The 25,530-nt window shown below is 40.1% G+C and overlaps 1 protein-coding gene across 7 annotated transcripts in view; it reads right to left on the bottom strand.

Annotated features, from left to right (window-relative positions):
• Positions 1 to 1,783: 1,783 nt before the first annotated feature.
• MID1 (midline 1) overlaps positions 1,784 to 25,530 on the bottom strand; it is a 272,856-nt gene continuing 249,109 nt past the window's right edge. For 5 of the 7 annotated variants that reach the window (XM_054846079.1, XM_054846060.1, XM_054846038.1 and 2 more), the window contains exon 10: positions 11,823 to 24,733. In XM_054846079.1, the coding sequence (XP_054702054.1) occupies positions 24,385 to 24,733 (349 nt within the window). In that variant the 3' untranslated portion in view covers positions 11,823 to 24,384. Of the gene's footprint in view, positions 1,888 to 11,822; positions 24,734 to 25,530 lie in introns of those variants that run through there. The other 2 variants (XR_008579693.1, XR_008579697.1) reach the window with 2 other exon arrangements.

Here is a 25,530-nt window from a genome sequence, read left to right as displayed (position 1 = left end):
CAGTCAGGGAAGGAAATGATAAACTGGCCTGGAGACCAAAAGATGCAGGGTGATGTGCACAAGAGAGACTTCTTAATCAATAAAACGGGGCTAAAGGAGGCCCAGCTCAAGCATGTGCATGCAGATAAGGAAGTGTCGAGAATAGCAAAAGATATATGCACTAAATAAACGAAAAATGAGGTGAATTAAAAACTGGCAGAATTTCCAGACTCAGATAGTTGTGACCAGCAGCGTGAAGACCAGCTGGAGGCTGGTCACAGGTGATCAGCTCAATTGCCAATACTGTTTAGTATCCTTATTAATGGCCTGGATGTTGGGATAGAGTGCACTCTCAGCAATTTTGCAGGTGATACAAAAGAGGGACAAGTGACTGATAACCTAGATGGTTGTGCTGCCACCCAGAGTGACCTTCACAGGCTGGAGAAATGGGGAGAGAGTTACTGCATAAAATTCAGCAAAGACAGATGCAACATCCTGCATTTCTTATTCCTGGGGAGGAATAACACCAGTCACTTCTGGGGCCAAGTGGCTGGGAAGCAGCTTAGTGGTTGGATGAGATGATCTCCAGACATCTCTTTCAAACTCCACTGCTCTACAGTATGCCTATTTAAGTCAAAAGATTTTTTAGCAATGTGGTCATTCAAAAAATGCTTGTAATAAAGCTTTATGCCACATGACATTAACTTTGTCCTTATCCCACCTGTGTGTGCTGATGTATGTGTAATTTTTTTATGCATATATGGAAGCACCTATGCAGAAATCTCAGACAAAGGAAAAGACTGATATGCTCAGAACTAATGCAAACACACACACATTTCATTAGACATTTTATTAGCTCAGTTCTTATCCTGAACCTGTATACTGCATAAGACAATGAAGCTTAAGCCTTGTTTAGTGTCTCTGTGTCTAATGATAAATAAAAATACGTGTTAGCTATAGCAAAGCATTAGGCAACAACAGATACCTACAAATTACTTATGATTTCAGACAAAATACACTTCGATGCACTAATGTAGCAGGGATTTTTTTACTAAAATTGACAGTCATATTAAAAGGTACATTTTTGCATATTAAATGTTTTTGTAACCCCATTCTGGTTCAGTCAGTGAGGGTTTCCATTTAATACCCCATACAGAAGTGAGAAAAAAAAAATTAAACTCATGCAATCTTTAAAGAATACCAAGCAATCCAATCTCACTTGGCAGGGATTTTTTCCACCAGCTAAGAACGTATCCATTTTTTGGGTCAGCAATGAATGGCTTGTCTGCAGCAGGGGGCTTTTAATATTTCAGCTGAGTTCACCAGGCAGTGTGTTACTACAGTCTTTGACAATTACCCGAAGGAATGCAGAATTCGTCAAAGCATCTGTTTTCCAGCACTTGCATATGTAAAAGCTTTCTAAAAGACACAGGTACTTGGAGCCCTGAGCGCTTCCTGCAGTACCAAGGATAGGGAAGCAGACACCACGGTTTGCCTTCCTCTCTGTCCCATTTACTATTTATTTGCAATTTCACCTCTCTTATAGTGTTTTCAGTTATGTTCCCTGCTCAGCTCCTTTTATTTTCTTTTCCTATGTTGCAAGTGCTGTTTTATTTCTTGTTTCTTCCCTTCTTCCCATTGTATCAACTCAATTTTAAAGCTAGGAACCCGCTAAACTTTTGATTTTTACCTGGATCCTCTTCAGACCTGATGAAACATCTGTGGCTTTTTGAACATGATTTTGAAATCCCTCTGTGACCCTCCTTTTCCTGCTGCGGCAAGGATGATCCAGAAACAAATTGAAAGCTGACGCCTGCCCAGGTCTGTGCCTGCAGTCTCTGCATGATGCCGAGACAGTGGTTGTATGTGAGAAGCTCTGGCATAAGGACCACCACGCTAAAAAAAATTCTATAAGATCATTTGGGGAAAGAAAAAAAAAAAAAAAGTTAGGACTTCAAGACTTCAAGGAAAAGGGAGTCCCATGAGCTTATGGGAAAAAAAGACAGCAGAAAGATGAGGAAAAAATGTCTGTGGGGAGCAGGGGTGCCTGTGGGGACACATTTTGAGGAGGAAGAGAGATGTGAGTAGAGTGGGAACTAACAAAGAGAATTATTCCCATCTGCCTTTCATCTGGTTCTGAAGAAAGGTTCATGATATACTCTTAGGCATGTTGTCAGATGAAAAGTAACTCAGAAGGGAAAATGATGACAGATTTACAACGTAGTTATTAGAAATCCCAACCAAAGCTGCGAAGGGCCGTGGGGTAACAATGAAGGGCAGCCATTGCTCACAGTAGCTGGATTTAGAGTTGATACCCTGTAGAGAGAAATGCCTCTTGGTCCTGAGAACAGGGTGGATTTTTTTACTTCCTTGTGCCCTGTGGCATGTCTCACAGGAAGAAAGCTTCCTTGTTTCACAGTCATTTCAATCAAGGACTCAAACTTGTTGAGAGTGTCCGTTCAAAATAGCAAAAAGGTGTAGAATGTCAAGGAAATTTAAAAAAGCTTTGGTGCTAAATGGGTAGGTTTAGTTTGTCGTTATGTCAATACTTTGCTCTGTAATTACAGCTGATACAGTAATAAAGATAAATGACAATCAGCTAAAATTGTCTGGAAGGATAATTGTCTCCTTAAATCACACAAAGACAACCATTTGCATATGGCAAAATCCTGGTGTGCTCTTTAGCAGTCCTGTCATTGGTGCTGATTTCCCAACAATATGCCAGCCTAATTTGGTTTGGGTTTGGTTTTAGGAACACATATAAACCCAATCCAGAATCTCTGGTCATTCATGCTGAGACTGGATTTGTTTTATGCTGCTTTCCATGGGACACCAGCCCTTTTCTGTTTCAGGGTTAATACTCCTGCTCCAAGCTGCCCACGTGAACAGGCGCAGGGTTTAGCCTGCTAGAAAGGCTTTCCTCCCTCCCAGCAACGCCTGTCTCGCTGTCAGCTTTTCATGGCCCTAGGAAACACAGATTCTCAACCCCACTCTTCAGCCCCTCTCCAGCTTTTAAACCTCACACGCCTGCTGCAAGACCCCAAGCAGGGCCACACGGGTCTTGCTACTTTTGGTATTGCCTCGCTGTATAACCCACCACAAATTGGGAGATCTCAGTTCCCCAGGGCTGCTTTCTTTCCCAAACGTGACCATAGCTTTTGCTGGGAACACCAACTACTTTCTATGCACATTCTGGCTGCTTAGTTAAGGGGCTAGATGAATACTTTTTTCCTTTTAATAAAGCTGATTTTTGGCAACAGTGTGGTGACTAGGGATACATCATGTAGAAGCTGAGGAATTGTGGACTGCGGGAAGCTCTATGTATGACACCTTTGTGTAAAGGCTGCCTCTGTGTGTCTGTCTATATCTATCTATCTATCTATCTATATCTGCCTGTATCTATTATTTGTATTTTCATTTCTGCTTTAGTGTGATCAGTAATCAGTAAAGGCCAGTTACAGCTGACATTCAAAGACTGTGTTTGAATTAGACCTGAAACCAGCCTGTTGCAAAGAACTCTCATCTTACTTTGCAGAAGAAATAACTAAATGTGACAGGAATTCACAGGGGCAGAAAACTTTGAGTTGGTCGGTTGGTATTAATCACCTCACTACCCCAGCATAATGAAACTCCATCAAACACAATGAAACTCTAGAAGCCCCTAGGATTATCTGAGCTGCCTCCTACAAAGCAGATTTGTACTCTTGCTGATTGGTGAAAGCCAGTGGAAAACCTACTGTCTGGTGCTAATGGAAATTATCAACACCACCTCCAAAGAAGCTAGCTTGTCAAGCTCCCTGAAAACAGCCATAGTTTCAAAGAGAATAAGAAAGTTAGAAAAGCCACATCATGCATTTCCCTGTCTCCAGCCTGGGAAAATTGCTGAGAGGCAGAAAATGAAAAGCGTGTGGCATTTGCCATCACGCTTCAGAACTGGGCTGAACTGATTCTCAAGATACTATAATATTCTTTAGGACAATGAATACCAATCACATCCTAAAGCTCCTATTGTTCAGCTCTCTGCAGCTCCAGAACTGCAGAATGTGAGTTACAGAGTCACCACACCTGGAGTAATTGGCATTACTGCGGTTTTACTCCTCCTTAACAAAAGTCAGTGACTCGTGATAAGCAACAGTCTTTCTAGCCCAAATGTTCTTTTTTTCATCTTTTCAAAATATAAAGATAATATTTGGGATTGTGGTGGGATGTTATGTGATGTCAGGCCCACAGAAGGCTGGCGATGCTGTGATGTAGCCAGCAACATCATATGATTGCTTTTCTCTCTAGGAGGAATGACCAACTGTAGGAAAAGCCACCAACTCAGACTATCCACATCAGACTTAAATAATGCTACCTGGAAGAAAAGAATGAACTAGCTGAAATACCATATTCCATTTTCAGGTTTTCCTCTATTTACAAGACTGGATAGAAGTGGATGCATTTGACAATTGTCTGGAAAATTGATGCTAGCCGTGAAAAATGCCTTATTTTAATCACCAGCAGTGAAAATAATCTCATCTAGTTTAAGCTGACTCAAAATAAAGTTGTGAGTTTAGCTAATCATCTAGACTCCTTCCATATTCTGTGGAGGCTTACAGACATTTATGAAAGGTGATTCATCCCACCCTGGGTATTCAGTAGGGGGTGGAATAATCACTCTTTAGAGGTGTCTGTCCTTCTCCCTTGGCTATGGCAGGAAGCTAAGTGCTAGTTTAGGCTAAATGATTAGCATTTAATTGCTAGGCAAGATTAATCCCAGTTCATTTTAAACCTTCCCTGGCTACAACATGCTTAATACCTTCCTATGGATTCTGTAACATACTTTACTATTGCCTAGAGGTGGAAATGAGGTGTACTTCAAGCTCTGGAACACAGAGGCAGACTTCTGCCTTGTGCTAAGCTGCTGGAACCACATTAACCACTTATCCCAACTTTCTCCTGGGTTCCAGTTTGTGGCCATGGTTGATTTGAAACCTTGATTTTTACTCTTCAGTGGTAACAATGAGCTGGGTCTTACAGAAACACAAAGATATCCTAGGCAAGGCCCTGAGAGACACGAGACTTTTTTTTGCTGGGGTTCTGTTCCTTAGGGGGTGCACGTGGAGAAGGGTGGTGATATTCCTGCTTTTTTCAGGGCATAGGACTGAATGACAGACACTAGAGGCCATGACCTATCTCACAGGATATGGATTAAAAATTATGCTAGATCGAGACAGGGTTTAAAAATTATAGACTAGTTAGATACCTGATCAAGAATGTCATATGAGAATGGGTGCAAATTACTTTACCTTCTGCCTCTAGCCTTTTCTTCCTCCCACTCTTCCCTGTCATTTTCAGCTCATGCAGAATTCTCTGTGCATTTTAATAACATTTTTTGCCTCCCAAATTCTGCTTTTAATGAGAATCCGCATTGACCATGATAATCAAATGAATTTTTCAATAGTGGTACATTAAATTGCAATTGTGTAGTACTGAGTTTGGATCACAATTCTTCCTAATTTTTTGGTGTAAATCCAGTGCTTCCTACCATCATTGTGCAACACTGAGAGAAGTGAATCACTGACCCTTCCTAGGGGAGAGTCATATAACACAGCTTCAGGTTTCTGAGTTTTATAACAGTAGTAATGTAAGAATTTATTGCTGACCTGATACACAGAAACAAAATCTTGCCACTTACTTAATAAAGCTGTTAAACACTCTGAATGTTTCCCACATAAGAGATCAAACTTACAACATTACCTGAATTTCCCTGGCACTACTAGTCAGTATTTAATACCATTGTACAGAATCATGTGGTTTCTCCATAGATTTTATAATCCTGGAAGATACTGTGTCTGGAAAGTGGTTTTATTGCAATTCAATATATCCTAGATATTACTATCAAAGATTAAACATCACTCTATCAACAGTGCTTGTTAGGGAACGACACCTGGCGTATATACGGCAAAGGTTATTATATTTCCCTTTCACAGTAGAGGTTTTTAAGTCTTAACAATGGACTAGCTTTTTATAGCTGAGATTAAAGCTGAGAATATCACAAGCAGAGAGAGGTTCTCCTCTGTTTATTAAATTATCTGATGATTTAAACAGTTGGGGAAAAAGATAATTTTCCCAAAACAGCTTCTTTTTTTTTCGTCCTAAACAATCATATATATAATGCCAAGTTCTAAAAACATTATTGTTCTAAGAAATTTTCCACCTCCATTGTTTCAGGTATATCTATTTCTCAAAAAGGGATTTCCGACGTGTTTAAATCTTGAATTGTGTGTTTTCATGTTTCGGCTGACACTAGATTCATTAAAAGTGGAATTAAGGTAGGATTTATTCTTTTAAAACCACAACTCTGTTACATTAATTACTGGAACAATTTCAATACAAAAACTCTCCATCTACTGCAATCTTTGAATCCACCTTGAGTGCACACTTAGGAGACTAACTCACACTGGAAGGTACTGGTGTAAATCACTGAGTGAAACTGAGTTTTAATGCTGAGGGTGATACAACTCTGGGGCTGGCTCTGCCAAGCGCCACCTTGAGCCTGGCTCAGCGCTGCTCCTGCAGAAGTGCTGCCTGGGACCCCTGAGCCCTCTCCTAAGCTAAAGCCACGTGAGCAAGGAAAAGTGAAAGCAAAGGCGGGAGTGAGCCTGTAATGGTTAGTCCAGGACTTCAGAGAGAAATATTGATGTGAAGGCTGTCAAACTGGCTGGTGGGGGGACATAGAGAGGCAGACGATGGCAGGTCAGCAAGACAAAGGTCCAGCCGTGCAATGAGGGAAGGCATTTCCCTGCCTGACTGATGGCTGCAGGGCCAGCAGAGCCTGGCCAGTCAGCGGTGAGCGTATTAGTAATTGTTAGCCGATAAGTACATGCTGTGTACTCACAAACTGTGTGTAGTCCTTCCTCACGTCTTGGCATAGGCTGAAAGATGCCCAGTTAACGGGTCCCCCATGGAGTGGGGTTACAGCTATGCCGATATGCTCCGAGGGAGCCGGATCCGTAGCTGGTGCCCCATGGCATGCCCTGCCTGCCCCTGGCTAGCAGCTCCGTCCCCGAGCCAGCCCGCAGGCTGCCCTGGCATGCTCACACGCAGTGCCTGGTGTCCTCCGAAGGGCACGGTCCTGCTCCCTCTTATTGCCATGCTCACAGCGGGCTCGTGTGCGAGGGGTGAGCCCCCAGCCTGGGGACTGGCCTCCAATGCCCCTCTCCACAGAAAACAGAGAAGCAGTCAGTCTTCCTCTTTGGGTTTAAAACTAGCAATCCAATTGTCTAGATACCTATCTGCAGAAACCTTTCAATTATTTAGGCAAAATATTAAGGGTAGATAACGTATAGTGTAAATATATACATATGATTGCTTGTTATGCTATATCTGTTCATTGAACAGGAACCACAGTATTCACATGCTTTTATGTAATATTAAATTAAAATTGATCCTGAAACAAACATTAAATAATTTTTGAGCTTTTTGAATGTGTTTTTTCTTTACCTTTCTCTAGTCTGATTGATTTTCAAAGCACAAAAATGACATCTCCAAAACACCTAGGAAGTTGGATTAAGTTCGCTGCTATAATTCTGGAAAAAATGTGAGGCTACAAATTTATGGCTTTTTTAAAAGAAGCATATTTGGAAAAAAGTTGTTAAGTCTCGTTGCCAGGACACTTAAGAAAATGTTTTTCTTTCAAATCCGTTTTATGAAGACTTAGCTAGTATTTCACTTACGTCGATGGATGAGATGTTAATTGGTCAAAGCATGAATGCACGTACAGATAGAGAAGACCCACACTCTTGGAACACCGTCTGTAAGCCTGCCTCAGCTGGAAAGTATATGGCTCTGCTAGCATGGGAGTTATGTTGCAACAAAGCAATTCACTTTGCCTCCTAACATTATATCTTAACTTGGGAAAGTCCAACGTTAACAGAGCTCTACAGCTTCCAGACCACAACTGGCTTGTATATGGCCAGCTTAAAAACTGGGCATTTGCCAAAGTGGACATACCTAAAAGAGAATATAATTTTGTGTGTAATGGGTCCTTGCCATACAGATGGTCTCCCTGCTAATGCTGAAGGCAACATGCTGCCATCATTAATTTTGATCCCCACACGTGTATGGCTCGTGGGAGACAAGCCCCGAACTGTGAGAGCGGTCAGACTACATGGAGGTCAGCAGGAGCCTGGGGCTGGGGCTGACACCCTGGCAGTGGTACTGCTGCAGAGACAAGGGGGCTGCTGCAGAAGATGAGAGTCCCCCCAGGCTGTAAGCAGGCTGGATGGACAGAGAGATGATAGGGATCTGACAGCTGCATCCTGAGCACATAAGTGGCCCCCGTTAGAGCTGCAGAAAGGACATTATGCTTTTCTCCGGTCCCCCAGCAGATGCATCTACCTCTCTGTAACATGTCCGGAGCATGGAGGCAGCACCAAGCCTCTGTGCTCCTCCAGCCATTGCAGTAAAAGTGTCCTTCTGGGAGCAGAGAGATCTGGCCTTAAATGAATAAATCACATGATGTAGATGAAGGAATTTGTGCCTTCCGCAATATACTTTAAGTATGATAAAAGGCACCTGTTAGCTTTTTCTGTGCAAGTAACAATAACTTCAGTTGACTCTTCTTCCTTATGCATATTCCTTTCTGATTCTATTCCCCATTTACATCACAGTGCTATCCTGATTCCCAGTGGTATGAGATTTTTTTTTTTTTGTATGATCTCTTTTCTTCCTAGATTAGGCTAGTGATTTATTGTATCCACTAAGGACTTTTCTAAACTCAGACCAGTACGTGAATCTGCTTTCTTTGCTCCCTGGCTTTTTTCAAAACTTGAGAGAACACCAGTAATTCAAATGCAAGTAGCAGTGCTGGGAATGGTTTCTGACTCACTGTAATTACTGGCACAAAGGCAGTTAAATAGAGGTCCTGATAAGTCTGCTATGAAGAGGATATAGCAAAGGGAAAAGATTCTCCTCCTCCTTCCCATTATACATAAAAATAACTGTATTCTAAAAGACAGGAAATAAAAAAAAAGTTTGGGGTGGGGTTTTTTTTTTTTCCACTTTTAGCCTGAGCCTCAAGATGATATGCCCAAGAGGGTCTACCAAAAACAGGGGATCAAAGTTCAGCAGTAACATAAAACTGAATGAGCAGAGATTCCATTAGAGATTAAAATGACAAAATTAAGGTCAATTAATTTAGGTCAACTCAGGAATGACCCAGTTGTTAACTATGGGCCATTTTATTTGTCTAGAATACTTTGCATGCTTCTCCAGAGAAGCTGTCCCCCCCATAGGTCCTGTGGCACATCTGACAGCCCCTGTAGGTATCTCCCACGCCCCGGGGTTTCTCAAATGGCACTAGATACCTGTGCTTGGGCACTATTCACTTACATGTGAGCATTTAGGTGTCTTAGTTTTCAGCCAAACATCTTGTAGAATATCTGTCTCCTCTTTCATCTGCTCTGAAATTCTTTTTTTGTTTTGTACTGCACATTAATTTAGCTGGAGAAGGTATTTAGTATTTTTTGGAAAGAGAATAACTTATTTTTTTTAGAATAACAGACACCATTGTCAGCTCTTTATCTGCCTATTCATGTAAAATCAATTGGTAAGCACCTAGAAAATAACTTCAAAATGAGTAAAAGTTAACATGTTTTTGTCAAGAACAAATATATCTGACAAATCATATTTCCTTCTACAGTAGTAACCAGCCTTGGGAAGACACGAGAGGCAGTACTTGTCACGTAGGTGGTCCTCAGTGAAGCTTCTGGCACTGTCTCATGTGACAATCTTAGAAACAAACAAGGGAAATGTTAACTAACTGAAAGTACCATAAGTAGGTATAAGAGCCGTTAGAAAAACTCTGCTTAGACAGTAGCTATCATTAAGTTCATTGTCACAATAACGGCACTGACAGGTATTCCTCAGAGGAAGGCAGGGTCAGTCTCAGGCTGAACATGTCTTGGTTAATGCCCAGATACCCCAAAGAGGTGGAACAGAGGAGATATATATATATATATATATATATATATTACATTTGCAGCTGACATGAAGCTAGACTGTAAATTCATTGCAGCACAGGACTGAAAACGAACATGGTTCTGACAAGGTGAGATTAAAATCAGACATGCTCCTGACAAGGTGAAGACAGACTAGAGGCAGCTCTCCTGAAGAGTCTACAGAGACTGCAGTGAGCGTGACGGGTGTGTTGTTCAATATTGCTGGGGTGTCATGGGAAAGGCAAGCACCATGTTGGGTTTTGAAGACTGGTGGTGTCCTTGAAAGATGATTGTTTTTATCCTTCTGCTCCGAACAGCTGTTAAAGTCTTGCACTGAATTTTCTATACAGTTTTGGGCAATGCCTTTGTAATAAAAGCCAGGTAGATCAACTGAAAAGAATCCACAAGGAAACAATACAAATTATGACAAATCTTGAAAAACATGATTTATGGGGAAAGAATGAATCAACTAGGGAATCCAAACCTAAAGCAAGAGAAAAAAAACCCATTGGGCATGTGATATCATTCTTCAAGCACAGCAAGTGAAACATTTCCTAACTGTCGCATTTGTATTTTTATGGCTCTTGGTGTCAGAATTAGCTTCAGTTAAGCTCATTCAGTAGGCCCATGCGAGCTCCAGTTAAACCTCTTTACTGGTGTTGATATATAACACAATACCATAATGGGGCTCAGCACATACTCTGAGAAGGGCAAGGATGCTTTATTCAGTGTTCCCAGCACTCGGGCCTGGCCTGGCCCTGCTTGGGAGAGTTGACGGGAGATCAGCACAGGGCTGCGCTAGTTGAAGGCACAGTGAATTCACCGACAGCTTCTCTTGACTAAAGTGATTATAAAACATGCTAATTCAAGGAATGATTAACTATGTATCATGTCATGCCTCTGCCAGGAGAAAAGCGTAGAGTTTATAAATCTTGTATTGTTGTTGGCTGAGGTACTTTATATTCTTTTCATTTTTTGGTAATAAAAGGTGACTAAATAGGTGTGATTCTTCTAGCATAAGCTCAAGGAGCAGTTCTGAGCAAGTTTAGATAGGGTATCTCTAAGGCAAGGCTGCGGGAATGTGACGGAAAGCTGTCTTTCAGCCAAAAGTGAAATTAAACATTTTTTTTAGACTGCTGACTGGAATTTGTGACTCAGAGATAATCCCAAAACTATGTTGATTCAGAGTGAAAAAAAAAATCCTCTGAACTTTGTTTTACTCATCTTGCCCACAGCTCATTAATGCCTCTTTGTTCTCTCCCTTACCTGTACACCTCTCCAAATTTAGCTTTGCTGTTATTATCCTTGTCTTCAACAGTTCTACACCACAAAATAGTTTTGCTCCAGAACGGTTTCAGTTCCTGTGATGGTACGTGGAGGAGAAAGCTCGTGTGAGATGGGAAGAGTGGCTTGGTTTCAGGGAGTCACCTTGATCCGATGTGAGGGTGTGAGGCTGGGAACCCTTCCCTTCCCTTCTCATTGACATGAAGGCTGCTGCCCTCGGTCATAAAAAGTCAGGCAAATCCACCCATGTGTTCACCTGATGTTTTTCCTCACTACAGCTTTCACTGTTTTCCTCAAGGCTATCACTGGGATAAATTGCTGGAAAGCTGCCTCAGGCTGCATATGCCCTGTGATTTCCCTTCAATGGGAATTCCTTAGCGAGGCAGTGATTCGCAAACAAATTACTGGTCTGTTGACCATTATTTTAAATTGAGATTAGATAAGGTTTAACTACAACTCTTGCTTTTGTTAAGCTTGATTCTGCTCAAGCTAAAATAATTACTGAAAGTCACAGGTTTACTTTAGCAGAAATTAAGAGCTAGAGTTAACATTCTTTATTACAAAAATCAAGACACATTCATACAATCAAAAAACGTGCTAATAAATTGTTATTTCTTTTCATATCCACAATTTTCTTAGCCTGGTAAAAGAAAATCACCAACAGATGGCCAAAGCACCATCTTTTATAACCAAAATCATCTAGATTACACATTCATTTTTATATATCCCACAATACATCTGCAGTATCTTATTCAAATAAGTAAACATCAGTTCATTTACATTTACATATTTTAACACTATTCAGAGCACAATAACCTTACAAAGATTTTGTCAAAATCCTTCTGGATTAGAGTGACTGCAGTTACATTTCATTAACATCCTTGACAGCGAGACCTCACCAATGCCTTGGCAAAAACTTCCTCGTCATCCAGCATCAAACATCCTCACCACCCTTCAGACACATTCCACTCCAGCAATTCAGCACAAAACCATCCATCATTGCTTTTAACCACTTAATCAGTGCCTGCTTCTATGTGAAAGACAAATCAGCCCTACTTCTGTCACATCAACCCACCAAGCTCCCAAACCTAGAGGCCTCGTAGGGACACAGTACACGCCTAGTTACATCATTTATCAAAAGCCTTGGTAGGGTCAACTAGAGCTGGAAAAAAGTGGCTCCGCATTCCCACCATGCTATTGGAAGGGCCCAGGGTTTATAAGGAGATAGGATTAATTCCATGCTTGTATGGATTGGGAAATACCTAGGGAGGTAAGACCCTGTTCGCATGTGAATCAGGGTCATAGACTGACTGCGTTTTAGGCAGCAGAAATGAAGGAACATTTTGTTGAAATAGTGAAAGTTAACAAAAGTAATGAAGCAAGTTGCCACAACCAGTGAAAATAAGTTAGTTTAAAAGCTGTCTCTATTTCAATAATCACTGATGTTACAAATCACAAAGGTAAGGAGAAAGAATGTCAATTTACCAAAGTTTTTCATGCTGTTTTGTGTCCTGCTGTTGGATATTTCAGATTTCTTTTTCTTTTTAATGAGTAGAAAAGGAAAAGCAAATATTCCCAGTTCCTTCTTTCTTGACCTGTATTTCAGTTCTTTTATTTTCTGCTGCTGCTTCCAACTCCAAGACCCCTAAGTAGGATGGGCCAGTGCAGTTTCATAAACCAATCCCATGCTCTCTGCAAATAGAAATCCTCAGACTAGTCCCTCCAAAGCACACCAGACTATCTCAGCCCTGTCCATATTCCACTTTTCACTGTGACTTGAACCCCATTAAATCCCTCTTTGCCAAGCCTTTTCCAAAATATTTGCCAAGTTTGTGTGATCTTCTGTCGGTTTTCCTTAGTTAGCCTTCCTGGAGCACTAATCCTTTTCCCATCAGAAAGTGCTTCCTGCAGAAACTCTCACCTTTTATTTGAGCAATTCTTTTTCTATCAGCTTGAAGAGCATCAACAGTCTTCACTATAACATTTCTCCAGCCTGAGTCATTTCCTTCCCTTTTACAAAGAACAAGCGGTTAACAATACTTTGCATGTGAAGGGCTTTTTCAACTATGCACTCTATTAACCTGAAGGATGAATCATATCTCACCACAGCATCATTCGATAAATACTCATGCTGTTTAGAAATAGATAAAAAGAAACCTCTGAAAGTAAACTACGCAGTATAGAGAGGTGAGTCTAAGATAAAACCTGGGAAAAAGGGATATTTACATCCACCCACAGAATATTTTTCTCTCCCCATGAAGATTTTCTGGATGGTAGCCATCCAAAACAATCTGCTATGAATATCAAAAGGACTCTCAGTTATCCTTCAGAGAACCAGCCCTATTTCCTTTGCAGGAGATGCAAATAAATTACACAGTAAAATAAGTACTTTTGACCTCAGCATCTGACTTACATGTTAAAGAGCCAGCACTTCTCAGCTATCTTTTATACATTCCTTTTAAGTTATAATTGGCTACTTTTCCATTAGAAAAGAATTACATCGAGGATCTCTTGATTCCACAAAAAAACCCTGTTTGGCACAGGCACTGTGAGTTTAATACTTGTACTCAGCCCAGCATAGCAATTTAGCCTTACTATTGTGAGGAATGAATGATGCAGCCATGTCAACTGGTGTCTAATTACTCTAGCTTTGATACAATCTTATCTTAGATGTTGAATTCAAGTAACGCCAGAGGAGATCTGATTGTGATAGCTATTAAAACAAACTTTAAGAATAACGATAGAACGATGCTAACTATTAATAGATAGCATTTTGCAACATTGGATAACCTACCCAGTTTGGAGTCTAAAATACGTGTGCACACAATCAATGCAACAGAATGCATACAAGCACATATATCTCCAAGATGGTTTGTTGTGTGGTCAAACAGATGCATTTTCATTCACTGACTTTGCCTGGATGGTCATTTTACTGAAGCATTATTATAAATAACTTGCTTTGAAAAAACAAGGGTTCAGTGGCTAGAACACTCGTTGGTTAGGGAAGATGCCTACATTTAATGACTTTGACTTACAAGGTTTCACCTTGTCCATACTTAACAGGCAAAATCTGGGCTTCATTGAGGCCAATGAAAAATTGCCCGTTTACTTCAGCACAGCAAGGATTTTAAGTCAGAAGCTGTCTGTAAATTTCTGAATTCTATCCAAAGAAACAGATTTACTCCATAATCACCACTGTAAAAAAGTCGATATCCCATTTGCTAAATATATAGAGTGATAGTCACTTGATCTGTCTTTAGCTATCTAAAAGGCAGGCATCAAGTACATGTTAGCTGCCTGTGACTCCTCATATGACCGATGGTGAAAGATCAGTCATGGAGTGGGATTCTTCCTGTTCCAAATTAGGTTGCCAGCATAACTGGAACGAATAGACCCCTGAGATGCTATTTGCTTCCCATTCATTATAGAAGATGCCTAGAAAATATACTTAGGCCTAGTCAACTAATGTGGCATTTGGATTGAAGGGAGATTAATCTCACCCACAAAGCTTCATTTCAGAAAGAGCAAGGCTCCTTTTTTCATCCTGCTATCCTGTGAAGTAACCATCTCGATTTCTATAGACCTAACTGTCCATAAACAGGTTGAGTGCATTTATTCTCATACCAATATTGTTTTTTATTTAAAACCATTGTTCTCCTTTCCTGGTGCTACCTGGAATCATGTTTTTACAGACACAACAACCTCATGTTCCTTCACCCATCAATTGGTAGACTAAATAAACCACGTACACATCTCCCCTTCTAACCTAGGCTCTCCCCTGGCTTTCCTTTCTGATGATCCTTTTTCTGATCCTGGGTTACTGAATACCACCTCTCTTGGCTATGATAGACCAGAATTTTGTAGTCTTCCAGATGAGCTTCTACCAGAGTGATTGCACCAGGTAGCAACCATTTCTGGTTTTACCTTCCCAGGTGCATTCCCCAGCTATTTTATTTGTCTTCAACTTCTATTTGTCTTTCATTATGAGAGTTCCTGTCATGATGAATCTTCCACTTTGTTTCTGTTACTATTGTAATATCTTATTAAAAATATGTCAGAGATTAAACAGTTGTAACAAATAACAATTTTGCACACACAGGTTTGGTTGCCTCTTTTTGCATTTGTCTTTGTTTTGACAATAAAGACCAGTGGTATGAGCCTTCATGAAGTGGAATTTGACAATTTTTTTCTTCCTGTATGTCAAACTTCTGGGAGAGTGGGGAGAAAAACATGGGATAATGATTTTCCAGTCTTCAAAATTTACTGTGAATCCTGCCTCCCACAAACACTACCAAACATGGGGCATAAGGAGGTGGCATTCTATGCCTTCATGGAAACATGGAAAAATGTATCCCAGCCTTCTTACACAGACCTTCCTATGAGCATGAGTGCCACTTAAAATTTTCCCCTTGAGCCTTTTGGACATGCCTTTCGAAGACGTGTCATCTTCATACCCTGTCCTGTAGATTTCCTTTTCATTTCCCAACTATAGCAGAAGCTGTGAAAGCTACTGTAGAAGTGTTTGAACCTTGCTAGTGGAGCTAGTTTAACCTCTCTTTCTGTGGTGTCAAGTCCCTTAGCCAGAGGAGCCTGTCTAAAGCTTCGTACCATAATTCTGTTGCCACACAAGATGTGGAGACAAGGGCCAGCCTGTGGCCCCACTGTTCCTGCCATGAAAAAGGTCAGGGAAGGATTAGAGCTGAAGACCTTTGGGAGCTGGCATGCCTCTCCTTTTACTTTTGGGGAAGCAGGAAAAATTGGGCCAGCGGCAGTACTTTTAGGGAAAGTTGTACTCACACATACCAACCCATCCCTCAGCATGATTTGCAGAGCTTTTGAATTCCCCAGGCAGATAAAAGGTTGTCAGGAGCTAGGGCTACAGCACTTCTATGTGCATGAGAACCAGCACAAGTGCAGGTGCTTTATACCAAGTCCATAAAAATATTTTCCTGTCCATGTACCAAATAGCAGCTTTGTAGCTGGAAAAAATGACGTCTATTCCCACATCTATATAGAATTGGCCACTTTTTTTTTTAATGCTACATGTTTCTTCTTACACAGTTAAAAATACATGAAAGCATTCATAACTTGATGGTAATTTATCCTTGAAACTGGCTAATGGCTTATTCAGGCTCCAAGACTGGTGAGAACTCTGTACTTGTTCCTACTAAATTTATTCATCCTGAGAGATTTCCAAGTAACACGAATATGGAGCACTGACTTCATAAGAACAGAAAGACAAAGTGTTCCTGTTTCATCGTCTCCATGGAGGGATGTGCGAAGGCAGTATCAGGATTCTAATAGGAAAGGATGGTTTGGGTACAGTCGTTTGAATTATTGATTGAGAATAAATAACTTTTTTTTTTCTGTTGTTCTTTTTTTTGTATATCAGTCAAAGATTTATCCTAATTGCCTCAATTGGTCTTGTGTTTGTATGAATTTACACCATAGCTCGTGGCATTTTCTTAATAATACATCCTGTTTGTCTAAATATATGCAATGTAGGAATGTCATGACCCAGCTGTTAGAAGAGAAACAGTATCAACTATTAATTTTCAGAAAAGAGTTTTGTTTTTCAATTGTTTCAGCCTCTGTGCTACTTTGTACTGACCATTATTCATGCATATGCCAAGGCTGAATTCAGTTGTGTTTCTCTTTCTTCACCTACGTGAATAATTTCAATTAGAATTGATGGAAATTATGTTTATGAGCAGTATTATGCTGTTCTGAACTCAGTCTGCAGCTGCATTTATTCTCTTGGTCCTATGCTGTTCCTCACCTCTATTCTCTGCCATAAGCTACTGACATGATATCGGCAATGTTTGTTTTCAAGATAGTTTGACAAAAATCTGACAGTTAAAAAAACCCCTCAAATATTTTCAATTCCAACTTTAACATGTTCAATGAGCATGTGGATATAAACTGATGGACAAATTGAGAGAGAGGTCACAGTCACCTGAAGAAATTAAAAGGATATGTTACTGATTGTATAAGGAACAAATCTCCATTTGTTAATTTCTAATTCTGTGTTGTATCTACCACTGGTTGTAATCACTACTCCTGATTCACCAGTGAGGCCTTCCACCTCTTCCCACACCCAAAAATCTGGATGAATTTATTTAGTCTTCAGTTTGGCCATCACTACTACTTGCACAGAAAAGATGACAAACATAGATCAAATTGCCCCCTGCTAGTGGGAGATGTTCTCGCTGTGCTCGCACCACCTTCACACCTGCCACAGGGAGGACTTTTTTTCCCAATTCCATAAGGAATTAGACCGTATACTTCCCAAAAGAGACAGACACTTCTAGTCTGGGAACTACTCCCAGAGAGGACACACGATATTTAAAAAATGAAAAAAACCCCACAAATGAGCTGACATTAATGACGTTGAATATATATATATTGCTATTAAAGAGAATTTGTTTCAGGGTTATCCTAAAATAATCTAATATTCCTCCACTTCTGCTCCTTAATCAGGTCTCATAACACAGTTTTAATTAGAGAGGTATACTATTAAGCCCAGAAAAATGAAACTAAATAATTCAGTAATTGTAGAAGAGTGACAGGCTTATCTGCATTCCTTAACTTCTACTTCAAAAATATTCTCAATTTTCAAGATACCATATTGCATTAGTGTTTTGACTTATTTCATTTTCTGTAAGCCTCCTGAAAAAGGTAATTTTTAAGGAAATGAAAAATAAACCCAACTTTTAAAAACACACACTTCTTGCTACTCTAATATTTAAAATCTGAAAATGAGACCAAAAAAAGAAAAGAAAGGTGAAGAAATGGAAGAATAAGAGAAAAATATTTTCAAGTGGAATAGTTTGTTCTCCATATAAAATAAAAATGAGGGAGAAATAAAAATTTGCTAATGAAAATTTTCACATCCTCTTGTGTGGCAGTTGGCTGTCATTTTTTAAATGTTTCAGTGATCTAAACAGCTATAGCTTTTTTCCCCTGTTCAATGACTAACGTTATGCAAAACATAAAGCCTCCATTTGCTGTCTTTCAAAGGCTTGATTACAAGCTATTCTCTGAATTCATGGATTTTCAGGAAAACTCCTAATTACTATGTGTCTGTGTGTATTACAGTTAGAGGAAGTAGACTTCTAAACTTATTATCCATTTTTAAACAGAAGTCCAGGAACAATAGTCTTATGCAGCAGCATTATATCATAACTTATCTATCTGTTGTTCTCATGACTTCTATAAAAGTCACACAGCACCTGCTAAGAGAATTGTTCCCACCCTGCTTGGAGGAAACAGCAAAGCATCGCCTGAACAATTCACCCAAGAAGAATGTTATTGAACCATACATTTAAAAAGAACTATACATTTGAAAACACACCTGTGCTGGCCTTGGGAAACAGCTCATGAGAAACTGCAGTTTTGCTAGCAGCTAATGTGCTTTCTCCGAAGACATGATTTAATAGGAATGCTGAGCTGTTCGCTCCTGCTTCAAACTCAAGTTTGACCCTTTGGAAAGTGAAGATTCATGGGCTTGTACCTACCTCTATGTAAATCAGAACTATCTGCTTTGAAGTCAGCAGATGTAAAAGTCTGGGTGAATAAAGGAGAATCAAGGCCCGGGGCTGTCATCCCTGCCCTGCTGCTTTTATTCAGGTTAGGATTTCAAACATATAACTGCAATATTTTTTTCCTGTCATTTGGGAATGCGGATCAAGGCTGAGCCGTAACAAAAGGAAGAATAGGTGCAGACTTGCTTTGCAGAGCTGCAGCGTGGCGCCAGGGCAGGTAGCGGTGGCAGGTTTCCAGCTGTGCTGTCACTCCGAGTGATCCCTCTCAGTGCTGCTCCAGAACTCCCTCTTTTGCTACCTCCAACCCTCTCTCAGGCAGCAGTAATAGTGACACTGTTGATCGCATTGTAGGAGAGTAAGACTACGAATATAAGAATAAACAAAGTGGACTTCATGTCTTCCTAATACATTGTCATGCTTCTAAACCAGAACTGCCTCAACACTGATGGCATTCAAGCCCGTATCTTTCCTACATCACCTTTGTAAAATATAGGAGCCTCTCACCTTGAACTGGTATCACCATTTGTGTTAGAGTTCCTTACTCAAAGCAAGATGAATCCTATCTGGGAAAGTGAAATACTTGGTCAATTCCACACTTCGGAGGTGATGTTGCAAAGGTTATGGCTGCAGCTGATGGGTTCAGAGGCACATGATACTGTAGGGCTTGCCAAAATAAGTAACATGATGAAAGATTATTTTACTTACAGTCTTACTAACATGATCTGCACTTGAATCAGAAAACCATTTTTTAAAAAAATTAATGGAACAGAATATTCCGTGCCAACAGTGGAGTTAATGCAAAAGCCTAACTCACAAGAAAATACTCGGACCTGCACTGTTCAACTCCCACATGTATGACAAATCAGTCTATTCCGGCACAGAGATTTATGTACACAGATACCTTAAGCCTCATGGTCCAAACTAAGACTCTCACCCACACTGAAGCATTGTTAACATCATTGCTATTTAGTCTCTTAATTTTTTGAATATGAAAATCAACTGCTAAATCAAAGGTTAAAATGTAAAGAGCGTTTCTTTCACTTCAGAAAGCGCAATAAGAACAAACAGCTCTGCGTAATCTGGAACACCCACCATCAGCACTTGGGAGTGACCAGGGCTTTTCTCCCTGTGAGGAAGACAAAGATTAAGGTTGAAGTTCAGAACACTATGCTGAAGATGCTAATTTCTAAAGGGGCAACCAACCCAATAATGAAGGAAAAGACTGCATTTTACATTCCTATATCTTAATACGCACTTCCACTACTGGAAAGATCAGTATGTGAAAAGACATTAGAGATGATGTTGCAAGAAAATTGGCAGTACATCACTACATAAGCAACCTGGGCACATATTTGTTTATCACTATCTTCCCAAAGCTGCCCTACCGCTGGCCTTCAGGGCATGTTACTGAGATGGCCCAGCGTGTACTTTCTGTGTGGATCCAACACTTCCTCACTCCTAAACCAGAAATGAAGACATTATTAATGACAGTAAACCGAACAGCCTCAGTTTTGGTGATACAGATACGTGCCACTAGCAGTTCTCACTTTGTTTTGGTGCAGGGGCTTATCTGGAATTTGTGCTGTTGTAACAAAGCAGAATCTGGGAACTACTAGGCATCTGCTTTATCAGAATAATTAAGAAGGAAATAGTTATACTGCGTTTGATGCCAAATCATAGTTTAATGAAATCTCCCACAGCCAGTAGTTCTTCATAGTGCTATAAATGCTGACCACCTCAAAATGAAATGGTTCAATAGCTGACACTTTAATTTGTGCTGTCGATAGTGTCCTGTTGAGTTTTTCTAACATGGAAAGAATATAGTCCTTGCAATTAAGATGCAGGATTAAAACAGATGATGCACACTGCTGTTTAGTGACCTACTATTGCTAATATAATGAAGAACATGCATGAGTTTTCATCTGTATTTGCTGATTTCCAGCTTTTCACTGTGTACCCACACCTGAGGGATTTTTATGCTTCCTACCCTTGGGACCCACTGCTCAGTGGGGGTCTCTTCACTGAGCAATTGAGAAATGGGATACCCAAAACAGACACAGAATAAACTCACGGCAGAAAATGCAGCAACTTCAGCTTTCTCATTGCTCTCTGAAAACCAACAATGGGAAACTACAGTGGGCTGGAGACAGTCTACTAAATAATTTACGACCTACAGCACATTCCTGAATGACTTTTTCCTGCATGGAAAATCTTATCTGGCCTCACTGAGAAAAAAATCCTCCACCGTTCCACTACCTCAAGCTAGAGATGAGCTTTGACTACTCCCAGCCAATGCTAACGTCTTCTAAAGAGATTGTGCTACAGTTTGCTCTAACTCTGCTGAATCCCAGCTTGGGTTTTAAATACATCTCTGAAACAATCATTATACCAACACAGGCTTTATCTACTACATTCATTGCCTGCATCTCAGCAGACTATTACCTCAAAAATCTGCCTTTTTTAAACACGGCATTATTCAATGCTACCTCATTCCTAGTCACAAAACTTCTAAAAATCAGGGGAAAACCCTCATCCAAGATGGTACGCTACATTAAAATACCATGTTTTATTTTTACACCAGGATTACCATTCCGCCCGATTTCAATTGATTACTATGGACCATGCAAAATGCCACAGACCACAGAAGCTACATTTTAGAATGGATGTTTTTATTGATTAATCAGGCATTGAATCAAGTATTGTAAAATAAACAGATTTTGTTTGTTAAAAAATGTCCAGAAGAATACCATTCATAGCAAACTTGTTTCCTCATAGTCATACAGAATATGAAATTGTTCAAGAAACAAGCAAAAAAGGAACACTTGACTAATTACTGTCAGTCTGTGTGTGTGTATATATGTATGTATGCATATACACAAATTACATACTATATTTGTGTATATACAGGTGTGTGTGTACCCATACATATGAATACATATATACACAAACATATACACACAAAGAGTACTGACTGAATGAATAGTCCACTGGAGAAATGTGGCTTAGCTCCAAATGAAGTAGTCTGTGTTAAAATAAAAATGATACAGCAAGGCCTGTAGATAACAGACTATTCTTTTTCCATTGGCCAAAACCATGATCTGTCTTTAGATTCACGGTCTATCTTTACAATGAAAATATGTGAGATCACTGGGGATCTTTCCAAATTCATGGTATTACTTCCAGCCAGCTCAATCTCTACCACCATTGTATGGCCAAACACTGAACCGTGTTTTCAGTTTGCCCACTACTGAAATCAGCTTCTAGATTTAATATTTCTGGCAAAAGAGAAGATACACAGCCTTGCTACATGTACTTTGGTAATATACCCTTTTCTTTTAGGCAGAAACTTGGCAGTAATCCTACATTATAAATCTTTTTTTTTACCGGCATCTTTTTATCACTGCTTTGCATCAGTCATCTCCTGTAAACTCTTTATAAGAATTTTCATGCCATCTTAGCTCTCTTCCAAACATCCCAGGCCAGATATCTGGGCAATGTACCTCAGATTGTATTAGTAGCATTGTGATCAATTATAAAATGTAATGTTTTGGGATTTATTTACTTTTTCATTTTGAGGGTACACATTATTATTAAAGAAACTATGATAATCACTGCAGTTCACTATATGTACAGATTTTTGCTTATTTATGTCAACTCTGGAAAGATCAGTGGGTCCTACCTGTGAACCATGGGACACTGCCCCAGCTGAAAGCCATGGTACCGGCAACATACTGTCAGATTTTTCTCCATTTAATTCAGCATTTAGCAGGGCATGTAGAGGGAAATCAAAGGAACATGGATAGGCATTTTTTTTCTATTAAAAAAAGGAAAAAAACCAAATAGGCATGTACGTCTTCCTCATCTTGCTCATAAATTTTCTGCATTGTCATAAGGCAAACTGTAGTACAGCTTGGTACCTGGAGGATCAGTATTTTAAAAATCTGAAGCTGAGCTTGGGACCATTTTAGTTTGGACCCATTAGTGAACAAAGTGCATTAAGGCATCCTTTTCAAAAGACACCTAAATCATGGTTATAAATTACTGAGCAAATCTTTTCTTAAAGCTGGTATTCAATTTATCCTCTTTCTACACAGGCAGATTTTCACCACTTGCATAGTAACAACAAAACACTGAAGGAAAACCATTCTTTTAAAGTTGTCATATGCCTCAAGCATCTCCCAAAATGATCATTTAGACATAAGCATTGTAGTAATTACAAAGGGCTTCTATTCTGTAGAAGGAAAAGAGAAAAAAAAATGCACCTGATTCAGCTTTGAGATAAAGTAGGTCCAACCTCTATTGCCTTCACTGAAGTTCATCCACCAACACCAGGATGAATGTAGGGCCTGCCAGTGCAGACTCCTACTGCTGCTGAAAACTTGTTATTTACTCCTCATTCACAAAGAGAACTGTGCTTTCCCAAACACCCCAGGACAATGATAACTATGAGCAAACACCAGCTGCAGTGTTTCTCCATACAGCACATGTAAAACAGATTTCCTTGCTTTGTTATAGAGACTACACAGGGTATGACAATGAAACATTTGTATTTAATTTAAAATCAATGGTAAAGTGGCGCTTGTCTCACTTCCGAGTTGTTGGCTGGGCTTGCTATGTTGAACCTTGTAAAATCAGCAATAAGCATTCACACGTCTACCATCAGAGCCGTGACATCTTCTGTTACAATCAATCCTTAAACGATGCCGTGCTTTATCAAATTAGTCTACAGTCAGACCTTGGATTGGCTGCTCTCCTCCAGTGTTGCCGATTCTCAGAGATGGTATCAGTCTTTCACATCCTCAGTGATTCTACAATGTTTTCCAAGGACAAAGGCGAAGCACTGGTAGATGGGAATGTTGCCATCAATAAAATAAATCACCAGATGATTTATCCACTCACTTTTCTAGGAGATATTCCACATGGTTTTTTTTATGAACGGAGAGAACACTGCCTTGTGAACAGAGGGAAATTAAAATTTCTTCTTTTGCTGTGTTGGCTAGCTGCGTTTCCTCACTTGTTTATTTTTGTTCTTTTTGGTCTGCACAGTCCCATGTGCAAAGTAGAAATTAGGAGATCTCACACTCAGTAAGACTGGCAATGAGAGCACTAATATTGGCCCAAATAAAACCTGCAGTATACTGACTTGTCCACTGCACAGTTTTCATCCTTCCAATTTCCTGCTTTTAGCCACTGAAAAATAAAATGACGTAAAGGGCTGATGAAGCTTTAATTAATAGGACCATCACTGTGCAAAACAAATAAGTCATTTTCCAGGTGTCCAAACCAGGCTTTCCCTTCTCTCTTTTTTTTTTTTTTTTATAAATAATTTATAAATCTTCCTGTAGGAGACTAAATACAAAACCAACCAACCAAAACCAACTTCAAAAGAAAGTTCTAAGATATTATTAAAGCCACTTCTTGTCCTTCCGTACAAAGTACACAGTAAGGAGATATTCTCTCCTTTTCAGTTCTGGCCAGATTTGGCAGTGACGGCCGGGATGCCGTGTGGTCCACCACCTCCAGACAAGCTCCTGTGGGCAGCCACCGGGCCACCCTGGGAAAGACGCGTCGTCCTACCTTTTGGCTTTTAGCAGTCACGCGAGCTGCTCGGAGGAGTCTAGGTGGTCAGGGATAGGCAAGCCAGTTATTATGGTCAAACACTTATTCCACACAGTGAATGTGGGGCACACTGGCTGCCCAAATGTAATGTCAAAAGTGTAAAGGTGTAGGGAGTTCAAAGCATCATAGAAAGCAAGGGAACCATTGTCATAGTCCAGCAAAATCCCAACTCGCCGGAGGTGAGGTGCGGGCTCGATGGGGATTTCTTTGCTGTTGTGCCGCACCACCCATGTGTTATTGCAGCGGCAGAGCACCCAGGAGGCAGAATTCTTCCCGATCCACTCATGCTTTGGTGCTGACTTGTAAGAAATACCAATGGCATACCTGCAAAACAAAAAACAACTCAAGGAAACAAATGCTTCCTGCCACGTTTGTCTCTCGATGAAGTCAAATGTTAGTCCAGAAGACTCACTGGAATGCGTCAGCCTCTTACTTCTGCTCGTTAAGTTCTAATTAAGTGACGTTTCACCGAAATATCTGCACAGGCTTAATTAATGTTTTTCCCCCCATCGCTCTTTTGGGTCTCAGAGGTCACAGAAACTTTATTGTTCCTCACATTGTTTGTAGTTTGGCTGCTATGGTAATTTTTTGGAGCACTCACCTCTGGTATTCAAAAGGAAAATTGTTGAGCACTCAGAAACTCAAAGTTTAAATCAGTGGGCCTCAAATTTCCCCTTCCAAACAGATGAATACAGAGGAATTCATTGATTTTAAAATACATTGCTATCTGTCAGCTAATCTGATCTCTCCTTGCTCCTTCAATATATAGCCCAGAAGAAGGAATGCAAGAGTAAACATCAAAGGACACATTAAAAAACCCATTTTTGCCATTCCCAAATATGTTTTGCCAGATGTTGGTGAGGTTTTTAAATTCAAATGAGCATTTTTGAGACTGGGTTTTGGGCCAAGTGAAGCAATTGTAGGTGAAGACATTTGCTCTGCAAACCATAATTTATGGTGAGATGTGCAGGGTAAAAGGATTGTGAAAATGTTCTCATTAATGGACACTGAGGGCAAATACCTGATTTCTCATATATAACAGAAATGTAAAAGTTCCTCACGTTCTAGACACACTGCAGTATTTGTTGAGCTTTCAACCAACAGAGATTAATGTGCCATAA

The sequence above is a fragment of the Grus americana genome, chromosome 1 (genome assembly GCF_028858705.1).
Source record: "Grus americana isolate bGruAme1 chromosome 1, bGruAme1.mat, whole genome shotgun sequence".
Taxonomy (NCBI): domain Eukaryota; kingdom Metazoa; phylum Chordata; class Aves; order Gruiformes; family Gruidae; genus Grus; species Grus americana.
This window is presented reverse-complemented; position numbering and strand designations above follow the sequence as displayed.